The sequence below is a fragment of the Drosophila erecta genome, unplaced genomic scaffold (genome assembly GCF_003286155.1).
Source record: "Drosophila erecta strain 14021-0224.00,06,07 unplaced genomic scaffold, DereRS2 tig00000055-arrow-pilon, whole genome shotgun sequence".
Taxonomy (NCBI): domain Eukaryota; kingdom Metazoa; phylum Arthropoda; class Insecta; order Diptera; family Drosophilidae; genus Drosophila; species Drosophila erecta.
In genome coordinates this window covers 17,406,494-17,425,844 of record NW_020825200.1, presented here as the reverse complement: position 1 = coordinate 17,425,844, position 19,351 = coordinate 17,406,494, and the positions used below count along the sequence as shown (strand labels likewise).

Sequence of the window (19,351 nt, the reverse complement as noted above, 5' to 3'; positions counted from 1 at the left end):
ATATCAATAATAAAAATTACGAAACCTGACTATATGGTTATTTATTCGTTGTAAGCAGAAATGTCTATCAATTAATTTAAGAATTTAACAGTTTGTTTGCCACATTGCATTCCGAGTTCTCTAGGACATTACCGCAACAGGACCAGTGTCGTCTGCCTGGATGTCCAGCATGTCCATGACCGCAGCCACTATATCCAGGCATGTGACCCTCACACGAGCACAAGACGTTCCGGTTGCCCTTTCCGGAACAGAAGGAGCAGCAGTGGTAGATGCCCGTATGCGGCCGAACCTGACGCGCCTGGAAGGTGAAAGGACCTCCTTTGATGGGCCGGTCGTTAATGGTGATCGTAAGAATCAATGCGCCCTGGGCATCCGGGGTGAAGGATATGTTGTAGGTGCCATCCCGATTGTCCGACACCTCCACGGGCAGGAACTTTGAGCTCGAGTCCTTGTACTTGAGCATGCAGTTGATCTCCAGGCCACCGTGGCATAGGGAAACCCCATCGGCATCTCTGGAGTGAAGTAGAAGGTCCGCTTTTTTGTGGAGGCGCAGCTGGGAAAATCCCTCCCATTCCAAGGTGCATAAGCCAGGCTCCACCACTTGCATGGTGATGATGCCATATAGAGGTATATCGCGCTGCTCCCTTGTCGACGGAGCGCGTATTTTTGGGAGGAAGTGAAGCGAGTCAGATATCTGAAAACAATTGTGTGCGTTATATAATTGAAAAGTTTAGACGAGCAAGTGGGATACCTACTTTGGGATCCACGGGCGGCTTAAATTGCTGACAGTACTCTAAACGCCTTAGAAGTATAGTCACATAACTCAGAATTTCCACATCAGCACCAATCTCGCACAGTTCTTGGCTAAATCTTACCGCATCCATGGCCTGCTGAGTGCGTTTTTCTAAAGGACTACCTCAGATAACTAGGGCTTTAATCAAATGAAAAGTGTCTTACCCAAATCAAGTTGCTGCTTGAGTACCAACTCCACTTTGGACTCCCTGGCTCTGCTGATTTGCTGGAGCAGAGTCTTGCGATGGACTGCCAGGGCCTCCATGTACTGCTGCATATACCGCTCCACTTGACTCTGGATGTCGTCACACCTGTCGTTGATTCCACGTGCTATGGCGTTCAACCTTTCGATAGAGTGCTCCGCATACTGACAGAGGGGACGAGTTTGATCCGTAGCGTCTTTGAGTAGTTTTCCCTGATGTCCAATTGCCCGGGATATGGTCTCATGTCGATGACCTTTGTGGAGGAGTACCAAGCAGTCGGTGCAGGCCAGTTGTCGGCATTGGCTGCAGAATGCCTTCAGTTCGAAGTTGGTATGGATTCCACATCGAAGCACTAGTTTGCTACTGTCTCCCAATCCCATCTGCTGTTGCTTTTGCTTTCTGGCGCGTCTAAGCTCCAGGATGCTTCTCATCCGGTGGTTTGCGGTGCTCCTTTGCCTTTCGTGTGCCTCTTTGCACAAGGTGCAGAGGTTTAAGGTGCAGCTAATGCAGTGGTAGGTGGCCTGGAAAAGATTATAGACCCTTAGACAGCACTCAAATCACTTAATGACTTCATCCTTCTTACGCTGATCTCCTCTGTGCAAAGAGAGCACCAGACCCTGGAGATTACATCCTCCCCAGCCTGTAGTCGCAAGACCTCTATGCGTCTCACTAGCAAATAGTTTTGTGGAAGCTGGCGTACTCCTCCTAAGGGAAGATCCGTGGGATAGTTACAGGTATGGCACTGGATGCAGCGGGTGGATACCTCGCTCACAAAACTTCCGGTGAATCGGGTGCCGATGGAACTGTTCGAGCGCTTTCCTTCACTTTTTGACTATTAGAATAAAGTAGGGAAGCACAGGATATAGTATCTTTTTGGAGACTTGTACGATTCTTCAATTCTTACCCTGATCACCAGGCGATCCATGGACTTCTTTCTTCTCAAAGTAAAACTGGCTCCTCGCTGCCTGGCAGGTGATACTGTCGCAGTAAGTTCCGCACTGGATCCACCCATCTCCGACCTTAAGCTATAGTTCGAAGGCTCCTCGCTACGGGCTTGATCCTGATCCCATATAGATTCGTCCTTGAAGTTCTCGCTGACCAGACATTGGAGACAAAAGGAATGCAAGCAGTACAGTGTCCTGGGATCAGTGTAAACATCCAGGCAGATGCCGCACTTGAGATCATCTGTGAAGATTACAGGGTTCTCGGGAGGGGTACTGGGTCTCAGAATAATGCTGGGTGATGGTGAGACAGGGGGTGAGACTGCGGGAGATCGTGAGGGACTCCTGGTCAGTGGTGATGGGGCATCGAAGACCTCTGGTCTTGGAGACATTGTAAGCAAAAGTTGAGGTAGCATCTGCACCTGGGGTTGCGTAGTGTCTGGAGTTGGAGGTGATACTCTCAACTCCGGAGAAGCCTTCAAGCTGAGTAGCCTCTTGGGATGCAGTTGCTCTTTCGCTTTTATGGGTTGTGCCACCGTAGCATTGCTGGCCTGGCTGCTGCTACTACTTTGTACGGAAACGGAGGAGGCCCCGCTGAGTATGTTATCCAGTAGGGATTCAGGGGAAGTAGAGCTACCACCTCCAGCCAAGCTGCTAGTGGGCTCACTGCCACTGTCCCTATCCTGCACTCCGAGTTCTACACTGGACAACCCTGTCCCTGACGTCCCTGCTTGGGCACCATTCGACAATCCCAAAGTCCTCGACCTTCGGATGGAGCTCTTTGGTGCGAAACTCGGTAGCTTTGGCACTGATGGGAGTTGTATTTTCGAATTCGCTTCGCTCTTTGGGGAAATGGTGAAGGCAAAAAGCTGTGGTGCTGATTTGCGACGCACTGCGTCTGGTAAGGGAGCAGTCTGTAGATTATTCTGCGGAGTCTGCGAGTTTTTTCGTAGGGAAATCTTGGCAGAACTCAACTTTATCTTAAGTTTTCCTAGGGATGCACTGGGTGTCACAACTGGAGGAGGAGGAGGGCTCGGGACCACCACTTCCAACTCTCCTCGGATGCGTTCGTAATCCATTAACTGGGCACTCTTGTTCCCGATGCTCGTTTTTCGCTTGAAAGCGATTTTCGAGCGACTTTCCCTGCTCATGCTTCCAAATTATGCAATCCTACAGCTCTGACTACGCATTCGTGGCAATCTGGAGCACTACCGAGTGTTCCCGTTGCCATTGGGACTGAAACTGAGACTGGGTCTCGGACTTGGTTGCTGCCTAATCCAATTACATTCCTCATTGGAAACTCACGGCGAGTGGAGAGGTGGCAAAAGTCTGACACTGACAATTGTGCAATTATCTGTTGGGTGCTCATTCTAAAAAGTTCTTTCATGAAAACCTGTCACTTGCTATTGACTTTTCTGATTTTCTGAATCCAGAGGTTTGAATCCATTGGAGTAACCAAAGTGAAAGTGGGGTGAACGGGTCATCTCACCTTACCCGTAACCCCCTAAAACCCTTGAACTGAAACTATAGATGGACCCGGTGTCGCCAATAAATCAAGTATTTGTAAGTAAATAAAAGACTTATTTGTTTTACCATTTTTCTTAACCATAAGGTACGCTTATATTCATAATTTATGTAACTATGTACATATGTGATCTTAAAATGATTCCTATAAAAGTGGTTAAGAACAGCGGAGAAAAACACTTGTGTATTTATTCATCTGCTCCAAACTTCCGTTAATAGCTCCGTTGGCTGATCGAATGGTCAAGTAACCACTCACATTGACATAATACATTGAAGATTACAAAAGCCACGGAAGCTTTCTCTCCTACTACGTACTCTCGCCCGAACCCTCACACAATTACAATGCTCGCTCTTTTACTTTCTCTCTCGAACTGGGACTATAAATGGGTGGGAGAGGGAGCTTTTCGAGCGCAGTATTTAGGGGTATATTCTGTTCCTGTGACAGATAATGCCCGTTATCCAGAATATATCGTATGTATGCCCAATAACTATAAAAAGTAATTTATGCTGTTATTTTTATTATTTATATATGGGCTTTCTGTTCCGGTTCCCGAGTTGTTCCTATCTAATATATAAGGTAATGGGTATATTCTGGTCGGTTCTCTTCATTCCAGCTGTCCCACTTGTTTTGACAAGCAGCTGGCCCAGTGGCTTTTATTTTCAACCCGCTCGTAGACATCAGTTGCAGTTCGGAAGCGGAATCGGTTGATATTGTTGCTCCGATTCGGACGCGAAGTATTTTCCTTTTGTAACCTCGTATTTTCGACTTCAAAGAATCGGCAAGAGCGCATAGAACCGTCCTAAAAAACTTTCCCTTACGTTTACGAGTTTTGATTTAATGTGTTGTGCTGCTTCCATGTGATTGGAACTTTGACTTTGTGCGTTTATGGAACCCTTATCCAAACCAATGGAAACACACGGAATCCGTTGACCCTTTGTGCCACAAGAAAATTTTCATTACGTTTTGCGGTATTTGTTGGTAGTTTGCTGTTTCTGGCCGTTTATCGTGCTTTGCTTTGTTGTTGATTTCCGTGAGGGACGCGCAATCTTCCATTCACCTCCGCTGCTCCAGTTCTGGAAACCACCCCCGCCATCGTAAAGCCCATCGTTTGCCGGTCCCCAACAATATGGAAGCGGTACGTATTCGCATCTTTCGCCGGTCCCAAATATTCAGAGCTATTTAGGAACTTGGGAGCGGGGACCCGGCATCTGGGTTACAAAGTCCAAGTCCAGGGCGATAATGCTGCTCGAGATATTGCGCAAAACGGTTGAAGTCTCTTCTCTGAGACTCGATCGGTTTCGATTGATCATTCACTCAATGAACCGAAATTCCAGAGGAAAAATGAGTAATTTATGCTAAGCATCGTCTACATCGTCAGCTATGAAATGAAAGACTAAAAGTGAATGCTCAGCCCAAAAAAAAAAATTGAATAATCTAGAAAACCAAAGCTGAATAATGCACAGTCTCCAGAACGAGTTACTTTGCCAAATTGGCCTTTGATAATATTGCGAATACATTATATAAAATATTTTGTAATTGTTAAGCGATTGCTAAACATGGTAAATAAATAACACATTGGGAATCAGGTTAAAGTGTCTGCCCCCTTGAGATTGGCCAGACCGCTTTGATCTGATATTTGATGAATAATAAGCAAGCACCTGCTGATAAGACCTGATTCCCATAACTCCACATGGTGAATTGTTGATGCATGGGACTAAAGTCCCACTTTTAATAATATGATTAAGCCATGGCGTTTTGAACGAGCGAAATAAACAGTTTAAAAGAAGATAAAAATGTATTGTGGGTAATATATAAATAAAGCGAGATAATTGTTATTAGCATGGATTTGTTAGGTTTTCATACTTTTATTTTAAAAAATTCGTTTAGGGTTTGAGACGGCTTGTGCTTTAATAGTATTTTATGACCCATTTAAGAAAAACTACAGCAATTACAAGTATATGGCCACAATCCCAGACGTGCGATGATTATACGAATTTTAAGTTAATTTCACACACTTGTTCATACAAATGAAACAAAATAGGATTCTGAATCTCACTGCTAAGCAAAATGAGAAGAAACTATAAACTAAATTTGTAAAATATACTGAACCCTTATTGTAATTATCGCATAAAGATCATAAGCTGAACATAAATGCACTCTTCTCTTTAGGTTGCAAAGAATGGCATGGAAAACTACAGATTTGGCAGTGTGGACTATGCAGTTTTCCTGGGTATGATCGTATTATCCACCAGCACGGGAATCTATTTCGGGTGCATCAAGTGAGTGACCTTTGAAGAAATCGTCGGAATATTGCCAAACAATTGCTGTAATTACAGGAAGAGCAAGGTGAAGCTCGAGGAGGCGGAACCCACTCTGCCGACCACCACGCCAGAAAGGCGGAAACACGATTTCGGATCGGAGAAGATGAGCGAGTATCTGCTCGGGTCACGCAATCTGAAAGTTTTCCCTGTTGCCATGAGTCTGATAGCCAGGTAGAGTACGGTAATTACCACACCCAAACATCCCTGTAATCTGTTCCCTTTTATTTTCAGCTATATATCTGGCGTTACCATACTGGGTACTACCTCTGAAATCTACAATTATGGCACGCAATATTGGTTTATAGCCATCGCTATAGTGCTCCAAGGCATTGCCGTCTCCTACGTCTACATACCAGTATTCTCGGCTCTTCAAGTAGGCTCTTCCTATGAGGTACGACACTCGTAAATTCTAGAAACTGATTTATTAATTTACAATCTAATAAGCCGAGAATCGTATGGTTATAGTAAAAGTATTAACTTCCGGAGCACAACTAAAAATGTAAATGGGGTTTAAACTGAAATATTTACTTATTTGGTACCTAGCTGAACGACAAAATACTCACCATTTCCTTCCATGACGAGTTGGTTAAAATAAAAGATAGACAAGTTAGTTTGTAGTGGTTGATAAGAATGACAAACTATCTAAGAAGCTTCCGTCTTCCCCCTTTTACTTTTCTATTTGTTTCCAATCAATGAACGGAGGACGTAGTGAACACTTTAATTAACTGGGAATCGGAGACCACCCTCTAAGTGGAATTTCTCGGACTTTGCGCTCGCCCACTTGTTGCGACTTTTTTCTGTATTCCAGGGGCTCGATATGATTAATTGCAATATGTTTTGCTGCCACTTGACAATTGTGTCGAGCAATAAGCTTTCATTTTGTTCTTTATGACGCTAGTTTTCAAATCCTAAAAGCAAGTCATTTGAATAATGAAATATAATTCTGTTTGCAGTACTTGGAAATGCGCTTTCATTCGGTGGTACGAAGTATTGCGTCCTTCATGTTTATTCTGGATGAGGTAAGTACAAATTCAAGTTGGGACTACTAAGTTGTATTTATAGTCTATCCAATTTTAGATTCTGTTTCTGCCTTTCATTGTGTATGTACCAGCAATAGCTCTAAATCAGGGTAAGCTTAGTTTGTCAAGTGCTTCAAACACACCTATAACCTCTCAATATTCCTGCAGTATCGGGCATTAATCTCCATGTGATTGCAGTGGTAATTGTGGTCGTGTGCGTTTTTTACACATTTGTCGTAAGTTTTCAAGAGTTTGATACCTATGTGTTTATACTAATGGCGTGTGAATGGAATATTACAGGGAGGAATCAAAGCAGTGGTCCACACAGATGCGTGGCAGGTGCTGGTCATGTTTCTTTCCGTTCTTGCTGTGGCTGTTTTGGCCACTGTCTATGCAAATGGCTTGAATGTCCTTTTTGATGATGCTGCCAAAGGCGGCCGATTGATCTTTAATAATACAAACCCATCGCCTTATGTTCGCCATACGGTCTGGAGCGTTCTCATCGGGGGATTCTCCTACTGGACTTCATTCAATGCTGTTAACCAGACCATGGTTCAGCGATACATGTCTCTTCCATCGCTCAAGAAGGCTCGTGCTTCCATGGCTATTTTTACTATTGGTGTAGCTGCCTTCGTTTCTGTTTGTTGTTATGTGGGACTGCTAATCTATGAGATGTATAAAGATTGTGACCCTCTAAGTGCGGGACTAATAACCGTAAGTAAATAATAAATAGTTTTTCAACGTTGCTTACGCGGTTATCTTTGCAGCATGACGATCAACTACTGCCGCTCTTTGTCGTCCAGAGTGTGGGTCACATCTATGGTATGTCTGGTTTGTTTATAGCTGGAATATTTGGAGCTGCCTTGAGTTCCCTTTCCGTGGTCCTAAACTCAACATCCTTGGTAATCCTGGAGGATATAGTTCGCGGCTGCTTCAAGATGCAACCAAGTGAAAGAGCCTCAACCATTCTTGTCAAGTCAACTATTATAGTTCTTGGCGTGGTGGCCCTCTCGCTGGTGTTTGTCCTGGAACAACTGAGTGGAATCCTGAGCATTTGCACTTCAATGACGGCCATTGCAGCTGGAACCACTTTTGGTCTGTTTACCCTGGGAATGCTCGTTCCCTGGGCCAATACTGTAGGCACTGCTGTGGGCGGAATTGCAAGTGCTCTGCTCGCCGGGTGGATATCCTTTGGTACGCAGTTTACTATTGCAGCAGGTGAATTGAATTCTCAAAAGCTTCCCGTGTCCGTGGACGGATGTGTGGGCAATGTAACCCTTCGGGAAAATATATGGGTAGATGAGGAACAAGTTTTTCCACTGTACCGACTGTCCTACCACTGGATAAATCCCATTGGCGTGGCCACAGTCATAGTGGTAGGCGCATTAGTCTCCCTTGTGACCAAACCAACAAATATGAAAACTCTAGATCCGGATCTAATATCACCAGTGATTCACAGGTAATTATTGTAACCCTGTTTTTAACTTCTGTCATTAAGTAAATACTTTCTTTTAGATTCCTTCCGAAAGAGTGCTTTAGTGGTCGCAATCTCCACGCGCAGGCGCACAAAAACCTCCTAAACGTCTCCTAAAATAGACGCACCAACTTCCTGTGCCAAACTAGATGGATTTGATCGAGAAATCGTGGTCCTATACCTGTTTCATTGAACTCCACACCCTGTTTTGTTAGCATAGTTTGTAGTAGTAGTTGCTTTGTGGTAGTTACCTTAAAGATAGCCTAGTCTAGTACAATGCGATCCAGCTATTGGAGAACAAACAACCGAAGTACAGGAAACTATGAATCTGCATCTCATAATCCCGAGTGCACAATCATTAGCGTAATATAATTATTGAATTATAATATAGCTTTATTTAATTGTTCTGTTTGTATCTGTTCTTTACTTTCCAGCCTTTGTTCAAGCATTATTTTTTGGCATTTTCGATTTGTAGTCAGCAGACTGTGTCTCATTGTGTATTCCGTATGACTTTACAAGCATAATGTCTGTGATAAATTCAATAAATAGATCATACATACTATCCGAATTTTGTACACCTAGAATATAGTTAAGCGATTGCAAAGCAGCAGGAATGATATGACCTCCGTCTGGATCTGGGATCTGAGTCTGGAATCTGGCGTAACTAGTCTAAACTAAGCCCCAATTAGGCGTCAATCACAAAAGAGGATGTGCCTTGTATAGGCATGCTTGTACATACTAATTAACCTTCCGATGAACTGCAGCCGACGACTGTCTTCTTCCTTGGATACACTTTCGCAGCTGGAACCCTATGACAATAAGACAAAGAATGACAGCACTCAGATAGCTATTGAAGACAAACTGCTGTGGCAGCATTTTGCACTTGGAAACGACATAGTCATCGGGGGTTATAGTGGCCTAAAATTAACAGCTTGTTAGTAGAAGTTCGGAGGGCTTGCAGTCGTAAGAACAAATATAATACCCACCAGCATAAAGCTGGGATTGACTTTGTTTCGCCAGCTGAAGGAGGCCACCGTGTACTCATCGATTCCCAGCCGATTTACACTGTGACAAAAATGATGTGAATGGCCGGCGAATGCCAGCCTAGGTTTAAGCAGCTCTCCCAGCATATCCGTGGCATCCTTGGAGAGCACATGAAACCGCTCTCGAAACGCCTCGATGTACGGAGCATCGTGCTCCTCGCACATGGTATCCGAAATGCGATATGTGGGGAAGTGCTGCAATAGAATTGGCTGGCTGTATGGGTGCCGCCTGGTGCGGGCGCACTCCGCCTCTAGCGGATACTTCATGCAGTGCAATGTCCGCGAAATGTTTTTCAACTGATCTTCGGCCTGGGTGCAAAACATGCAGCCATCGGCTTCCATAGCCATCGAGTTGATCACCACAAAATGGATCTGCTTAATGGTGTACAAATTAACCGAGGAGTTGTTTAAATAGCTCTCGAAGCGCGACATAAAGAAGGGATGCATTCTGGAAAACACACATGAGCGCGGTGAAATAAATAGTAGAATATAAAACTGTATTCACTTACTTGTAATGGAAGCCCACGTCATGATTTCCCGCAACACTGATGAGCGGAATTCCCGGTGGTAGGTGAAACATCTTCAGGTAGCGCCACACATATTCCTGAAACTGCTTGTCGCTGACCATGTCGCCCTCATCGAACAAATCGCCCAGGACGAAGACCACGTCTGGCTGGAACAGACGGGATGCAGCCTGAAAGGCCCGCGTCATGTGCCACTCCCGGTAGAGCTTGTCCAGCCAGTGGCCACGATGCGGTCCTAGGAGATGCGGATCCGCTAGAATCATTGCCCTAAGCGGATCGTCCACATACTTCTTTCGCTTTATCTCCGGCCACTTGCACTTTTGCAGCACCACAAAGTCCGCCACATATTCGCAGAAGATCAGGGCGCACAGGACGATCACAAAGCATGCGTAAAGAAATCGCATTTCAGGATTTCCCACCGGCTTAAAAAATAACAACAAATTTATTCTAGAGCTGAAAAACCATCAACGATAGTATCGATCGAAACGGGTGTGCAACTCGATATACATTTACGATACTCGATAAATTAAACAGTGCTGTCAAGCGGCTGAGAGTTACAAAATGGGGCACTATTGAAAGTTAGGCTACTTGAAACGTAAATACATTGAACAAAACTGTAACTTAGTTATCACTTGTATGGGATTAGCTATTGAACAAGAAAACAATTACATTTACAAAGCAAATATTTTGATTTGCCAGCTGATAACTTCACAGAATGACACATAGGTGGCGGTACTAATACGAAGTTCCTTTTCTATTTGAAGAATCTTAGACAGATTGATTTGTAAGAAGCATTATGGCTAATATATAATGTTGTTTATTAGGAATAGGTATTGTGCATTGCATGCTGCTTACAAGCTAACTAAAAGAGATCGTAAAAATAGTTTAGGCCTTGGCCCAGTTCCCAGATCGAAATGCCAGTGCCTAATTCCTGGGCGAGCTTTATTCGCTCGTTTATGGAATAGAGAGTGGGATAAAAGACAATGTGGCGACCGTCGTCGTTTCTGAAAAGGAACGAAATCTATTATATTCGAAATCTATACTCCCTTCAATAAAAAACTCACTTGATTTCAAAGAAATTTTCCACATCCCGCTCATCGTAAGTAAGGTGCTTCTTCACATGCCTGACCAGGTCCAAGTACTGAGAGAAGGTTATGGGTCCACCTCCATCGGGCGTGTAATCATTACCGTACATATTCAGTCCCAACAAAATTTTAGCCCGCTTTGCCTTCATATCAGTACAACCTTCTGGAGCTATTGTCTCCACAGCCTTACGCACGAAATATAATGGTGCATTTGCTCCAGGGCGCTGTACACTGGAAAAGTCGTAAGTCATCAGAGAGAAAGCGAATATGTGCTTGAACAGCTTGTCCATGTGCTTTTCTCCGAAAAGGTGGCCCGTTTCCTTGCGGAATGGAGGAATGACCAGAATGAGCCGCAGCTGTTGCTTCTGGAGTTCTTTGGCTAAATTATGTAAAATAATTGTATTAAAATAAGCCGAGGGTTGCAACCCATTGAACTCACCCATTTGCAGGACCAATGTGTACAGAATTTTATCATCTATGCGTCCAGCTAGCTGGGACCAAACCTCCAGGACGAGTCCATCAAAGCCATTATCCTTACAGCACTTAATCAGCACTTCATTGACTTTCGTCCTCTCCTGGGCGTCGCTAAGCAGGAGCTTAATGTCCCGATCAGTGAAGTGATCGAATATAAAACGGGGATACACTGAAATCAAGGAAACGTGAATATAGACTAACGAAAGCGGAAATCATTTCCCAGTACCTTTAACTGTTCTCTGATTGTGTACCTGTTTACCCTTCCTCCGGACATCGGTTAACCAACCTGCATCGATGTCATGGGTGCCAGCTACGGCATAGCGATCTCCCTGCTTGACAATCTGCAGCCAAACCGGCGAGATGATGTCGAATTTCTTGGCGAAGATCTTCGCCACATCATAGCCATGCGAGTTCCACTACGAGCAAAGTAAACAATTGATTACTACACATGCACAAAAAGTGCGAGTGCGTCCTCTGCTTACTGGAGTCACATAGCCCATGGTGGTGCCATTGAAGCGACGCAATCCCGTCTCCTTGAAGTACCCTCGGTGATTGCCTACGATGTCCTTGGCCAGGGGCTCGGGACTTACCAATCCCAGGTCGAAAACATCTTGGTCTTGCGGACCGCCACGCAGAGCATTTTCCTTGGTTTTGCTCTTCGATTTGTGGCTGTCCGGGGCGAGGGTTCCGTGGACGTAGGTCAGCAGGAGAAGCAGGAGAGCGAGGAGGAGCACGAGCGCATTAGGCGCACGCATTTCGACAGGAGGACAATCAGGACCACAGCATAAATCGCACAAAAACAAATAGCATACAAAAAAAAAGCCGGCAGCAAAGTGACCATAGCGTACAAAATGACACTGAACAGCGAAATGCATCACTTGTCAAAATGGTCACCCTAAATTGGATATTTAACGAGCTTTTCTGAATTTCATTTAAAATCAAAATGATATATATTGACTTCAAAATATAATGACCGAAATATTTAAAGTTCAAAACATTAACAGACATTAATTCGTATCGAAATACCTGCTTCCGATTCAAATTACCCGCTCTGTTTTTAACGATTGCTCTTCCAGAATCGATATTACCCCGCAGCGTTGCCGTATCGCATCGAAAGCTGCTCAGCTGTTAGAAGCGTTTGACTTTTTTTTGACTTTGATACATTTTCTTAAGCGCAATTGCAATATAATTTGCAATTGCTGAAGGAACAATGCGCGATGTGCCGAAATCGTAAGTATTGAAGCATAGAAAATAGTCGCAGATAAATGCAAAGCATTTTTCAACTTCCAGTCTCAGTCTCTCGGTCACAACTCCAGGCGGCAGTTCGGGTGCTCCGGACAGTGGACGCCACAATAGCTTGGAGGAGATCAATCTGGACCAGTTCCTCAAGACGTCTAACTACGAGGACACGGTGAAGCAGCTGGACATCTACTATGGCATCGGTGAGGATTTATATAACCTTGGAGTCGTCTGTGGGGCAGGCAATTGAGCACCAATTGACGGCGTCTATTAATAAGCATCGCACATCGCGAAATGTCGACGCCCCACACTTGATAGTAAACAGAATCGTTTGTTTATTTGCATAGCCAATTAAGAGGCGATAACCGGGTGAATCTAACACTTTCTCTTCCCTCAGTCAAGCGACAACTGCTGCGGTACCAGAGTCCCATCACCGGCTTGTTTCCCGTGATGAGCACCGACCAGGTGGTGGGATCCGTGCGGGACAGTGTGTATTGCGCATCCGCCGTGTGGAGCTTGTACCAGGCCTACAGGCGGATTGATGACGACCGCGGAAAGTCCTACGAACTGGGTCAGAGCACTGTGAAGTGCATGCGAGGTATTCTGGAGTGCTGGGTCAAACAGGCTTCCCGGGTGGAGCTCTTTAAGCAGCGCCAGTCCAATCAGCACGCCCTGCACAGCAAGTTCCAGCTGCACACCGGAGAGAAGATCTATCCGGATGAGTTTTACAATCACCTGCAGATCGATTGCGTGAGTGCTAGAGGATTTCTTATCAAAGAGTTTTAAAACGCAATGATTCTTCTCCCGTAGGTTTCTCTCTATCTGTTGTTCCTCGTCCAGATGATAACCTCTGGCCTGCAGATCATTTACACCCACGACGAGGTGGCTTTTGTCCAGAATCTTGTGTACTATGTGGAGCGCGCCTATCGTACGCCCGACTTCGGCATGTGGGAGCGTGGCTCCAAATATAACAATGGCACCCCAGAGATCCATGCTTCCTCCATTGGCATGGCTAAGTCTGCATTGGAGGCAATTAACGGATGCAATCTGTTCGGCGAGAAAGGAGCTTCATGGAGCGTTGTCTATGTGGACATTGATGCCCATAACCGCAATCGCAGTATTTTCGAAACCATGCTGCCCAGAGAATCAAGCTCGAAGGTGGTATCTAATGAATTTATCTGTGATTTGCATCATTTGAGTGTCTACTTTTAGGGAGTGGATGCTTCACTGCTCCTCACCCTTTCCTTCCCAGCCTTTGCCTCGCATGAAGACCGTCTGGTGGAGCAGACCAAACAAAATGTTGTAAATCGATTGCGCTGCAAAATGGGATTCAAGCGCTTCACCCGTGATGGATTCCTCAGTAAAAACGAGGACAAATCACGACGCTATTATCACTCTGGCGAGCTAAAGGAATTTGAAGGCCTGGAATGTGAATGGCCGCTCTTTTTCATAGCTATGATTATCGATGGCGTGTTCAAGAATAACAATGAACAAATCGAAGAGTTCCAAAACGATCTGAGGCGCTGTTTGCGTACTGACGTCAATGGAGATCCCGTGGTGACCATGTACTATGCGCCGGATGGAGATGGCTCCTACATGCGTGCTCCATCGCAATCGTTGTTCCTCTGGGGACAGTCCTTCTTTATCATAGCCCAGCTGCTGACCGCAGGACTCCTACACATAAATGAATTGGATCCAATCCGTCGATACTTGCCAAGCTATAATCGCCCCAGAAGGGCGGGTCGCTATTCGGCTTTTCAGGTGAGTTGGAATCCTGATACTTGCAGGGTACTAAAGGCTATGAAGTGTTTTCTGAAATTCTTAACCAATGGCAAAGCATTATATTTTGAATTGAAGTTTCATATCGTCCTACCTGAAATCAGAAAGCTTTGATTGCTTCTAAGCCATTGGGAAGACATTTCAGAGCGTCGGTTTATAAGGGTTCCTAAATGCCTATCTGGGAGTTTCCGCTTCTGCCGCCGCTGCCGCTGATGAGTTTTGTGTGTCTGCCGTGTGTGTCTGCCTTCGATCTCAATTGGAATACTTTACACATAAGTTGTTTTTTGCCTAAGTACATTATATGGGTTTAGTTTATAATTGGCTCTTGATACTTAATTCTATCTACATCTGTTCATTCTCTACTACCAACCACTACCAAATACTACTGCTACCACACGTCTATATATCCAATATGATCAAAATCAAACCCCAAATTGTAAAATAATTGGTTTCGTAAAAACAGGGCAAAGCTATTGATGAAAAACACAAAGTAAGTAGATGTCCTGCTGTACCAAACTATTTTATTGATTTCCAAATTCAAAATTATCTAAAACATAAATTATACGTATGTGTACAAACTAAATTTTGCTTTTTAGACCACAGACACATTCGCACAAAAGATCACCTAGTTTACATTGTGGCTTTTTATGTTCAAGACATGGCAAGACACACTGATCGAAAATATATAACTATGACACACTTTACGATCAAATCACACACCTACACTATAGAAATGATTATTTGCTTATTTCCAGTATGAATTATTATTTCTCTATTCCCGTTTTATTTGTATATAGTGAACAAATTCTTTTTGGTATCTAAATCAAAAGTTTTCTTTCTGCTCTTTTCGGTTTCTTTTCCTCCTTATATACCTATCAATATACTGCATATTTTGTTTAAAAATGAACATAAACACACGCTCTATAGGCTAAACCGGGCACTGTAAGTAATTGTCACCAGACTTTTGGGTTTATTTACGTAGTATGCAGTTCCTAATTCATGTTATTAACCAAATGGCCGCAGAAGCTTGAAATGGCTTGATATTTCAAAGGTGCTAACACTGGGAATTAGCCTTAAAAAGTTCAATATAATGATCACGCCTTCCAAAGTGCAATGCATTCTTAATTACACGTGTTTTTCGGGGCAGCAATTGAAAATAAAATGCCAAAGGACAGCAGCTTTGGTTGAGCCCTTAGAAAATGTTGACTACTAATTAACTGCCATTGCTCCTCTACTAAACATTCCGCATTGTGCATATAGAAACCACGCATACCTATAATATTGGATGACAAAAAGGTAATTTTTGGGTCGAAATTTTGGGTCTTCACTGGCCTAGTTTTGAATAGGAACACGAAGATATATTAATTGGAAATCCTTAAAAGCCACGGTTATCTCTTCAAATTAGTTCTTGATCACGTATGATAAACTTTTCAAAATTCGATCCCAAATTTACTAATGGGGCTTTCAAATTTTAAGATATCATAAAGTTCTAATACTTGTTTGGCATGTTTATATCCTCCAACTTTTACTTAAGCTCTCCCAACTCCCGCACGTTTATTATTCCTCTCATCCTCTCTTCAATTTATGTTTACCTTTGTGTGTTTTTGCATTTTGGCATCTGGCTAGTCCAAATTCTCTTGTCATGTGATTAAAATCCAAGAATATTGAATTGGCCTCATGCATCCTAACATGTTGTACTGTCAAAAAATAAGTGCATCTTCTAATAATACTTCGGTAATCCTTACAGGGCACTGCCACTGATCTTGTGGTGCAGATTGTCCTGATTGCCGAGTCCATGCGACTGCAGGCTATGATGGCCACCTATGGCATTCAAACACAGACGCCACACGAGGTAAGTCGAAACGTAGATCGCGTATTTTGAAACAAGCATATCTAAACATTTTTTGAACAGGTGGAACCTGTGCAAATTTGGAGCTCCACCGAGCTCATAAAAGTATATCAACATCTCGGTGTCAACAATAAGGTGGGCCTGTCTGGTCGTCCGTCCAGACCTGTGGGTTCATTGGGCACCAGCAAGGTGTATCGCATCTGCGGCATGACCGTTCTCTGCTACCCACTAATATTTGAGGTCTCCGACTTTTATCTCTACCGGGACATGGCTCTACTAATTGATGACATCAAGACAGAGCTACAGTTTGTGGGAAAGTACTGGCGACTATCGGGCAGACCAACAGTGTGTCTGCTTATTCGGGAGGAGCACATGCGTGATCCGCAATTTAAGGAGATGCTCGACCTCCTGGCCATGCTCAAGAAGGGCTACTGCGACGGCATGAAAGTTCGCATCGGTCGTCTACAGAATCTGATTAGCAGTTCGTGCATCGAGCATCTTGACTTTATGAACCAAAGCGATCTGACCGACAACGAGAATGCGTTCTCGCAGATAAACCATGAGTACATTGGCTACCAATCGCTAACAGATGTGCCCAAAGCTCTGACATATGTGGAGGAAAAGATTTCTGTTGCGGTTAGTGCTTCTAGTTGTAACAATATTAAAGATTACCATTTTTCATTAACCCATTTATGCTGCAGCACTTCGACACCAAACCCACGCCCGACATAATCAACGCACTACGTAGCACGGATTCCATTTACTGCTTGTGCCAATTGTGGGGTATTATTCTCAACCGCGAGGGACCTCATTTTGAGGTAAACGGTCTGAACGTAAACACGGCCTTGACGCAGCTGTACCACCGCGCAGGTTCCTTGCGCTACTGGCGTGCCGTGCGATACTGCTCTTCGCTTCTTCACCATATTGTGGACTCCATTAGTCCATTCATTACCACTGTGTTGGTGAATGGCAAGGAACTGACAGTGGGCATCATTGGCCAAAAGGAGACGGTATTCGACAAGCCCATGACGCCGGCGGAGATTCAAAATGTCATGTACACGAGTGTCCAACCCTACGACGTCATCCAGGCAGTGTTGCAGCAGGAAGTTGTTCTGTATTGTGGCCGTTTAATAGCCACCAATCCATCCATGTTCCGTGGTATACTAAAAATTCGTATTGGTTGGGTGCTGGAGGCTATGCGAATCTATTTGCAAATCTCAGGACAACAGAGTATTGATGTGGACAACCTTTCGCCCTTCCAAGTCCGCATACTTCTTCAGAAAGTTTTAACTGTTAGCGAATGGGCTGTTGAAGAAAAGTAAGTATTCAAATTTTATGTTTTTTTTATGTTCTCAAGGCAACATTTAAATATATTTGTATTTATTAGGCTTACTACTCTACAACGTCGTCAACTGGAGGGCTGCTTGTGCCGTGTTCCAAAACATTTTTATAACAAAATCTGGGAAATCCTTCAGCGAACCCCTCAAGGCATCCTCACCCAGGGACATCATTTGCCAGCCACGCCCACACTAACCAATATGAGCCGCGGCGAGTTGACCTTTAATCTACTGGTCGAGGAAACTCTGATTTGCATTGACCGCCCGGAAAGGCGTCAGATAACCGTGGAGCTTCTGTGCATTGTGGCCACCATTCTTAATCGGTAAAAAGACACCCAATTAATCGAGATATTTGAGATTGATTACCTTTTGTTGCAGTAATCCCGAGCTGCACTTTAAACAAGCTCTCGACTTGGACGGCATCTTGGCGGAAGCGTTTGCCATGTACTGCAAGGACAACAACATACAGCATCAACCAAAACCGGAGCATGAGCAAACCAAAAATGAGGATCTCAAAGCTTTCTATTCGTTGCCATATTCCGAGACTACGGGCTATTTGGCTCGTGCCGCAGTCAACAAGGTTTTGCAGGGTGGCATCTTCTCCACCAATGAAGAGGATGTTCAGCTCGATGGCGATCGTTTGCACGACGACAACTGCAAGGTATCCTAAGCAGAGAAGCGCCGGATCTAGATTATGTATATAGCACAGTTTGACATATCTTTGTTGCACTGACCCACCATTAGCTCGAATGTTGTAGCTATTTTATTCTGTTATTCTTATTTAACTTGTCTCTCTCTGTGTCCCTCGCCGTTCGCCTAGTTCTTAATTAAATGTTATGTATATTTTGTTGCAATAATCGAAGGTGTTACATGGCCGAGTGTTTGATTAGTTAATAGGTCAATAACACTGGGGGTGGAAACCCGAGCAACTGAGCCCTAACCTCGCTTAAGGCAAGCCGTATTGATTTTCGCCTCCACTTATGTCACCTACCTTGGCTATAAAAGCTCTTGACCAATTCCTCACTCGGTTTACTTGACTAGCAGTCGTCGCAATTGAACACCGCACCATGCGCGCTCCAGAGTGGATGAGCAATGAAATGGCGCGCCTCACATCAAGGCTCGAACGCTACAAGCCAACGGGCAGTGGATATAACCGCATCCAGTCGATCCGACTGTCCAAAAGCGTTACCCAAATGCTCAACAATCCTATGCCTCCGGCACCAGCCGCTGCCACCGCCAGATCGCAGCCGGAGAGCGCCTTCACAACGCCGCGACGGCGAGGTGTCCTAAGTCGCAGTCAATCGGAATGGGAGGAGGTGTATCCTGCCGTCAAGTTCATTCGCCAAGGGAGCAGCGAGAGTGACATGAGTGAGGATAACGAACTGCGGTTCACCCACTATAGAAATTGTGCCACGCGTATTCCCTGAGTGGATATACCATCTTTAATAATAATAAATAATCTTTAAATTTGTATCTGAATTAAGTAAAAACAATAAAATAGTCTAAAAACAATATATGTAGTTTTTAATGGCACAATTCTTTTAAGATCGAATTCTTTATTGTTCATAAATTATTTTGCGACCAAAAACCATAAAAAAGATTGGCAAACTTTAACATTACTTTACTTTTTGATATAAGGAACTCAATATGACAACTCACATATGAAATAACATACATTTTTATGATTTTCTGAAATTTGTGAAAAGCCATTTTTTAAAACTACAATGTGATAAAATTGAAACACAA

General features: G+C 44.0%; 6 protein-coding genes across 11 annotated transcripts; 3 read left to right on the top strand and 3 right to left on the bottom strand.

Moving 5' to 3' along the window:
* Positions 1–76: 76 nt before the first annotated feature.
* On the bottom strand, positions 77–3,087 carry LOC6542150 (tripartite motif-containing protein 45). The gene is made up of 5 exons (XM_001970219.3): positions 1,900–3,087; positions 1,579–1,827; positions 958–1,516; positions 756–904; positions 77–694 (listed from the first exon to the last, which is right to left on the bottom strand). Exons 1-5 carry the CDS (start codon positions 3,085–3,087, stop codon positions 77–79), a joined length of 2,763 nt encoding a protein of 920 aa, XP_001970255.1.
* A 1,012-nt stretch (positions 3,088–4,099) lies between these two features.
* LOC6541878 (sodium-coupled monocarboxylate transporter 1) lies at positions 4,100–8,676 on the top strand. The gene is made up of 10 exons (XM_001970218.3): positions 4,100–4,596; positions 5,631–5,740; positions 5,798–5,953; positions 6,014–6,173; positions 6,736–6,801; positions 6,860–6,911; positions 6,970–7,037; positions 7,102–7,515; positions 7,569–8,260; positions 8,317–8,676. The coding sequence occupies exons 1-10, from the start codon at positions 4,588–4,590 to the stop codon at positions 8,390–8,392; spliced, it is 1,803 nt and encodes a 600-aa protein (XP_001970254.1). The 5' UTR covers positions 4,100–4,587; the 3' UTR covers positions 8,393–8,676.
* LOC6541592 (metallophosphoesterase 1 homolog) lies at positions 8,648–10,387 on the bottom strand. Of its 3 annotated transcripts, none has more exons than XM_015159047.2 (4): positions 9,828–10,387; positions 9,262–9,766; positions 9,015–9,193; positions 8,648–8,944 (listed from the first exon to the last, which is right to left on the bottom strand). In XM_015159047.2, coding segments are annotated over exons 1-4 (1,104 nt in total). In that variant the 5' UTR covers positions 10,247–10,387; the 3' UTR covers positions 8,648–8,943. The 3 variants fall into 3 exon arrangements, with proteins under 3 accessions (XP_015014533.1, XP_015014534.1, XP_001970253.1); XM_015159048.2 differs by having other exon boundaries at positions 8,648–8,949; positions 9,828–10,380; XM_001970217.3 differs by having other exon boundaries at positions 8,648–9,193; positions 9,828–10,380.
* A 252-nt stretch (positions 10,388–10,639) lies between these two features.
* Positions 10,640–12,253, bottom strand: LOC6541706 (chitinase domain-containing protein 1). The gene is made up of 5 exons (XM_001970216.3): positions 11,884–12,253; positions 11,628–11,817; positions 11,367–11,570; positions 10,907–11,306; positions 10,640–10,846 (listed from the first exon to the last, which is right to left on the bottom strand). The coding sequence occupies exons 1-5, from the start codon at positions 12,154–12,156 to the stop codon at positions 10,705–10,707; spliced, it is 1,209 nt and encodes a 402-aa protein (XP_001970252.1). The 5' UTR covers positions 12,157–12,253; the 3' UTR covers positions 10,640–10,704.
* Positions 12,254–12,498: 245 nt separating this feature from the next.
* LOC6541796 (probable phosphorylase b kinase regulatory subunit beta) lies at positions 12,499–18,476 on the top strand. 4 transcript variants are annotated; one of them, XM_026979322.1, is made up of 11 exons: positions 12,499–12,631; positions 12,692–12,843; positions 13,038–13,390; positions 13,451–13,798; positions 13,853–14,401; positions 14,883–14,909; positions 16,167–16,271; positions 16,332–16,904; positions 16,970–17,586; positions 17,656–17,928; positions 17,984–18,462. In XM_026979322.1, exons 1-11 carry the CDS (start codon positions 12,612–12,614, stop codon positions 18,273–18,275), a joined length of 3,309 nt encoding a protein of 1,102 aa, XP_026835123.1. In that variant the 5' UTR covers positions 12,499–12,611; the 3' UTR covers positions 18,276–18,462. The 4 variants fall into 4 exon arrangements, with proteins under 4 accessions (XP_026835123.1, XP_026835124.1, XP_015014823.1 ...); XM_015159337.2 differs by lacking the exon at positions 14,883–14,909 and adding an exon at positions 15,347–15,361 and having other exon boundaries at positions 12,515–12,631; positions 17,984–18,476; XM_001970215.3 differs by lacking the exon at positions 14,883–14,909 and having other exon boundaries at positions 12,515–12,631; positions 17,984–18,460.
* Positions 18,477–18,524: 48 nt separating this feature from the next.
* On the top strand, positions 18,525–19,117 carry LOC6541679. The gene has a single exon (XM_001970214.3). It carries the CDS (start codon positions 18,673–18,675, stop codon positions 19,030–19,032), a length of 360 nt encoding a protein of 119 aa, XP_001970250.1. The 5' UTR covers positions 18,525–18,672; the 3' UTR covers positions 19,033–19,117.
* The last annotated feature ends 234 nt before the right edge of the window (positions 19,118–19,351 follow it).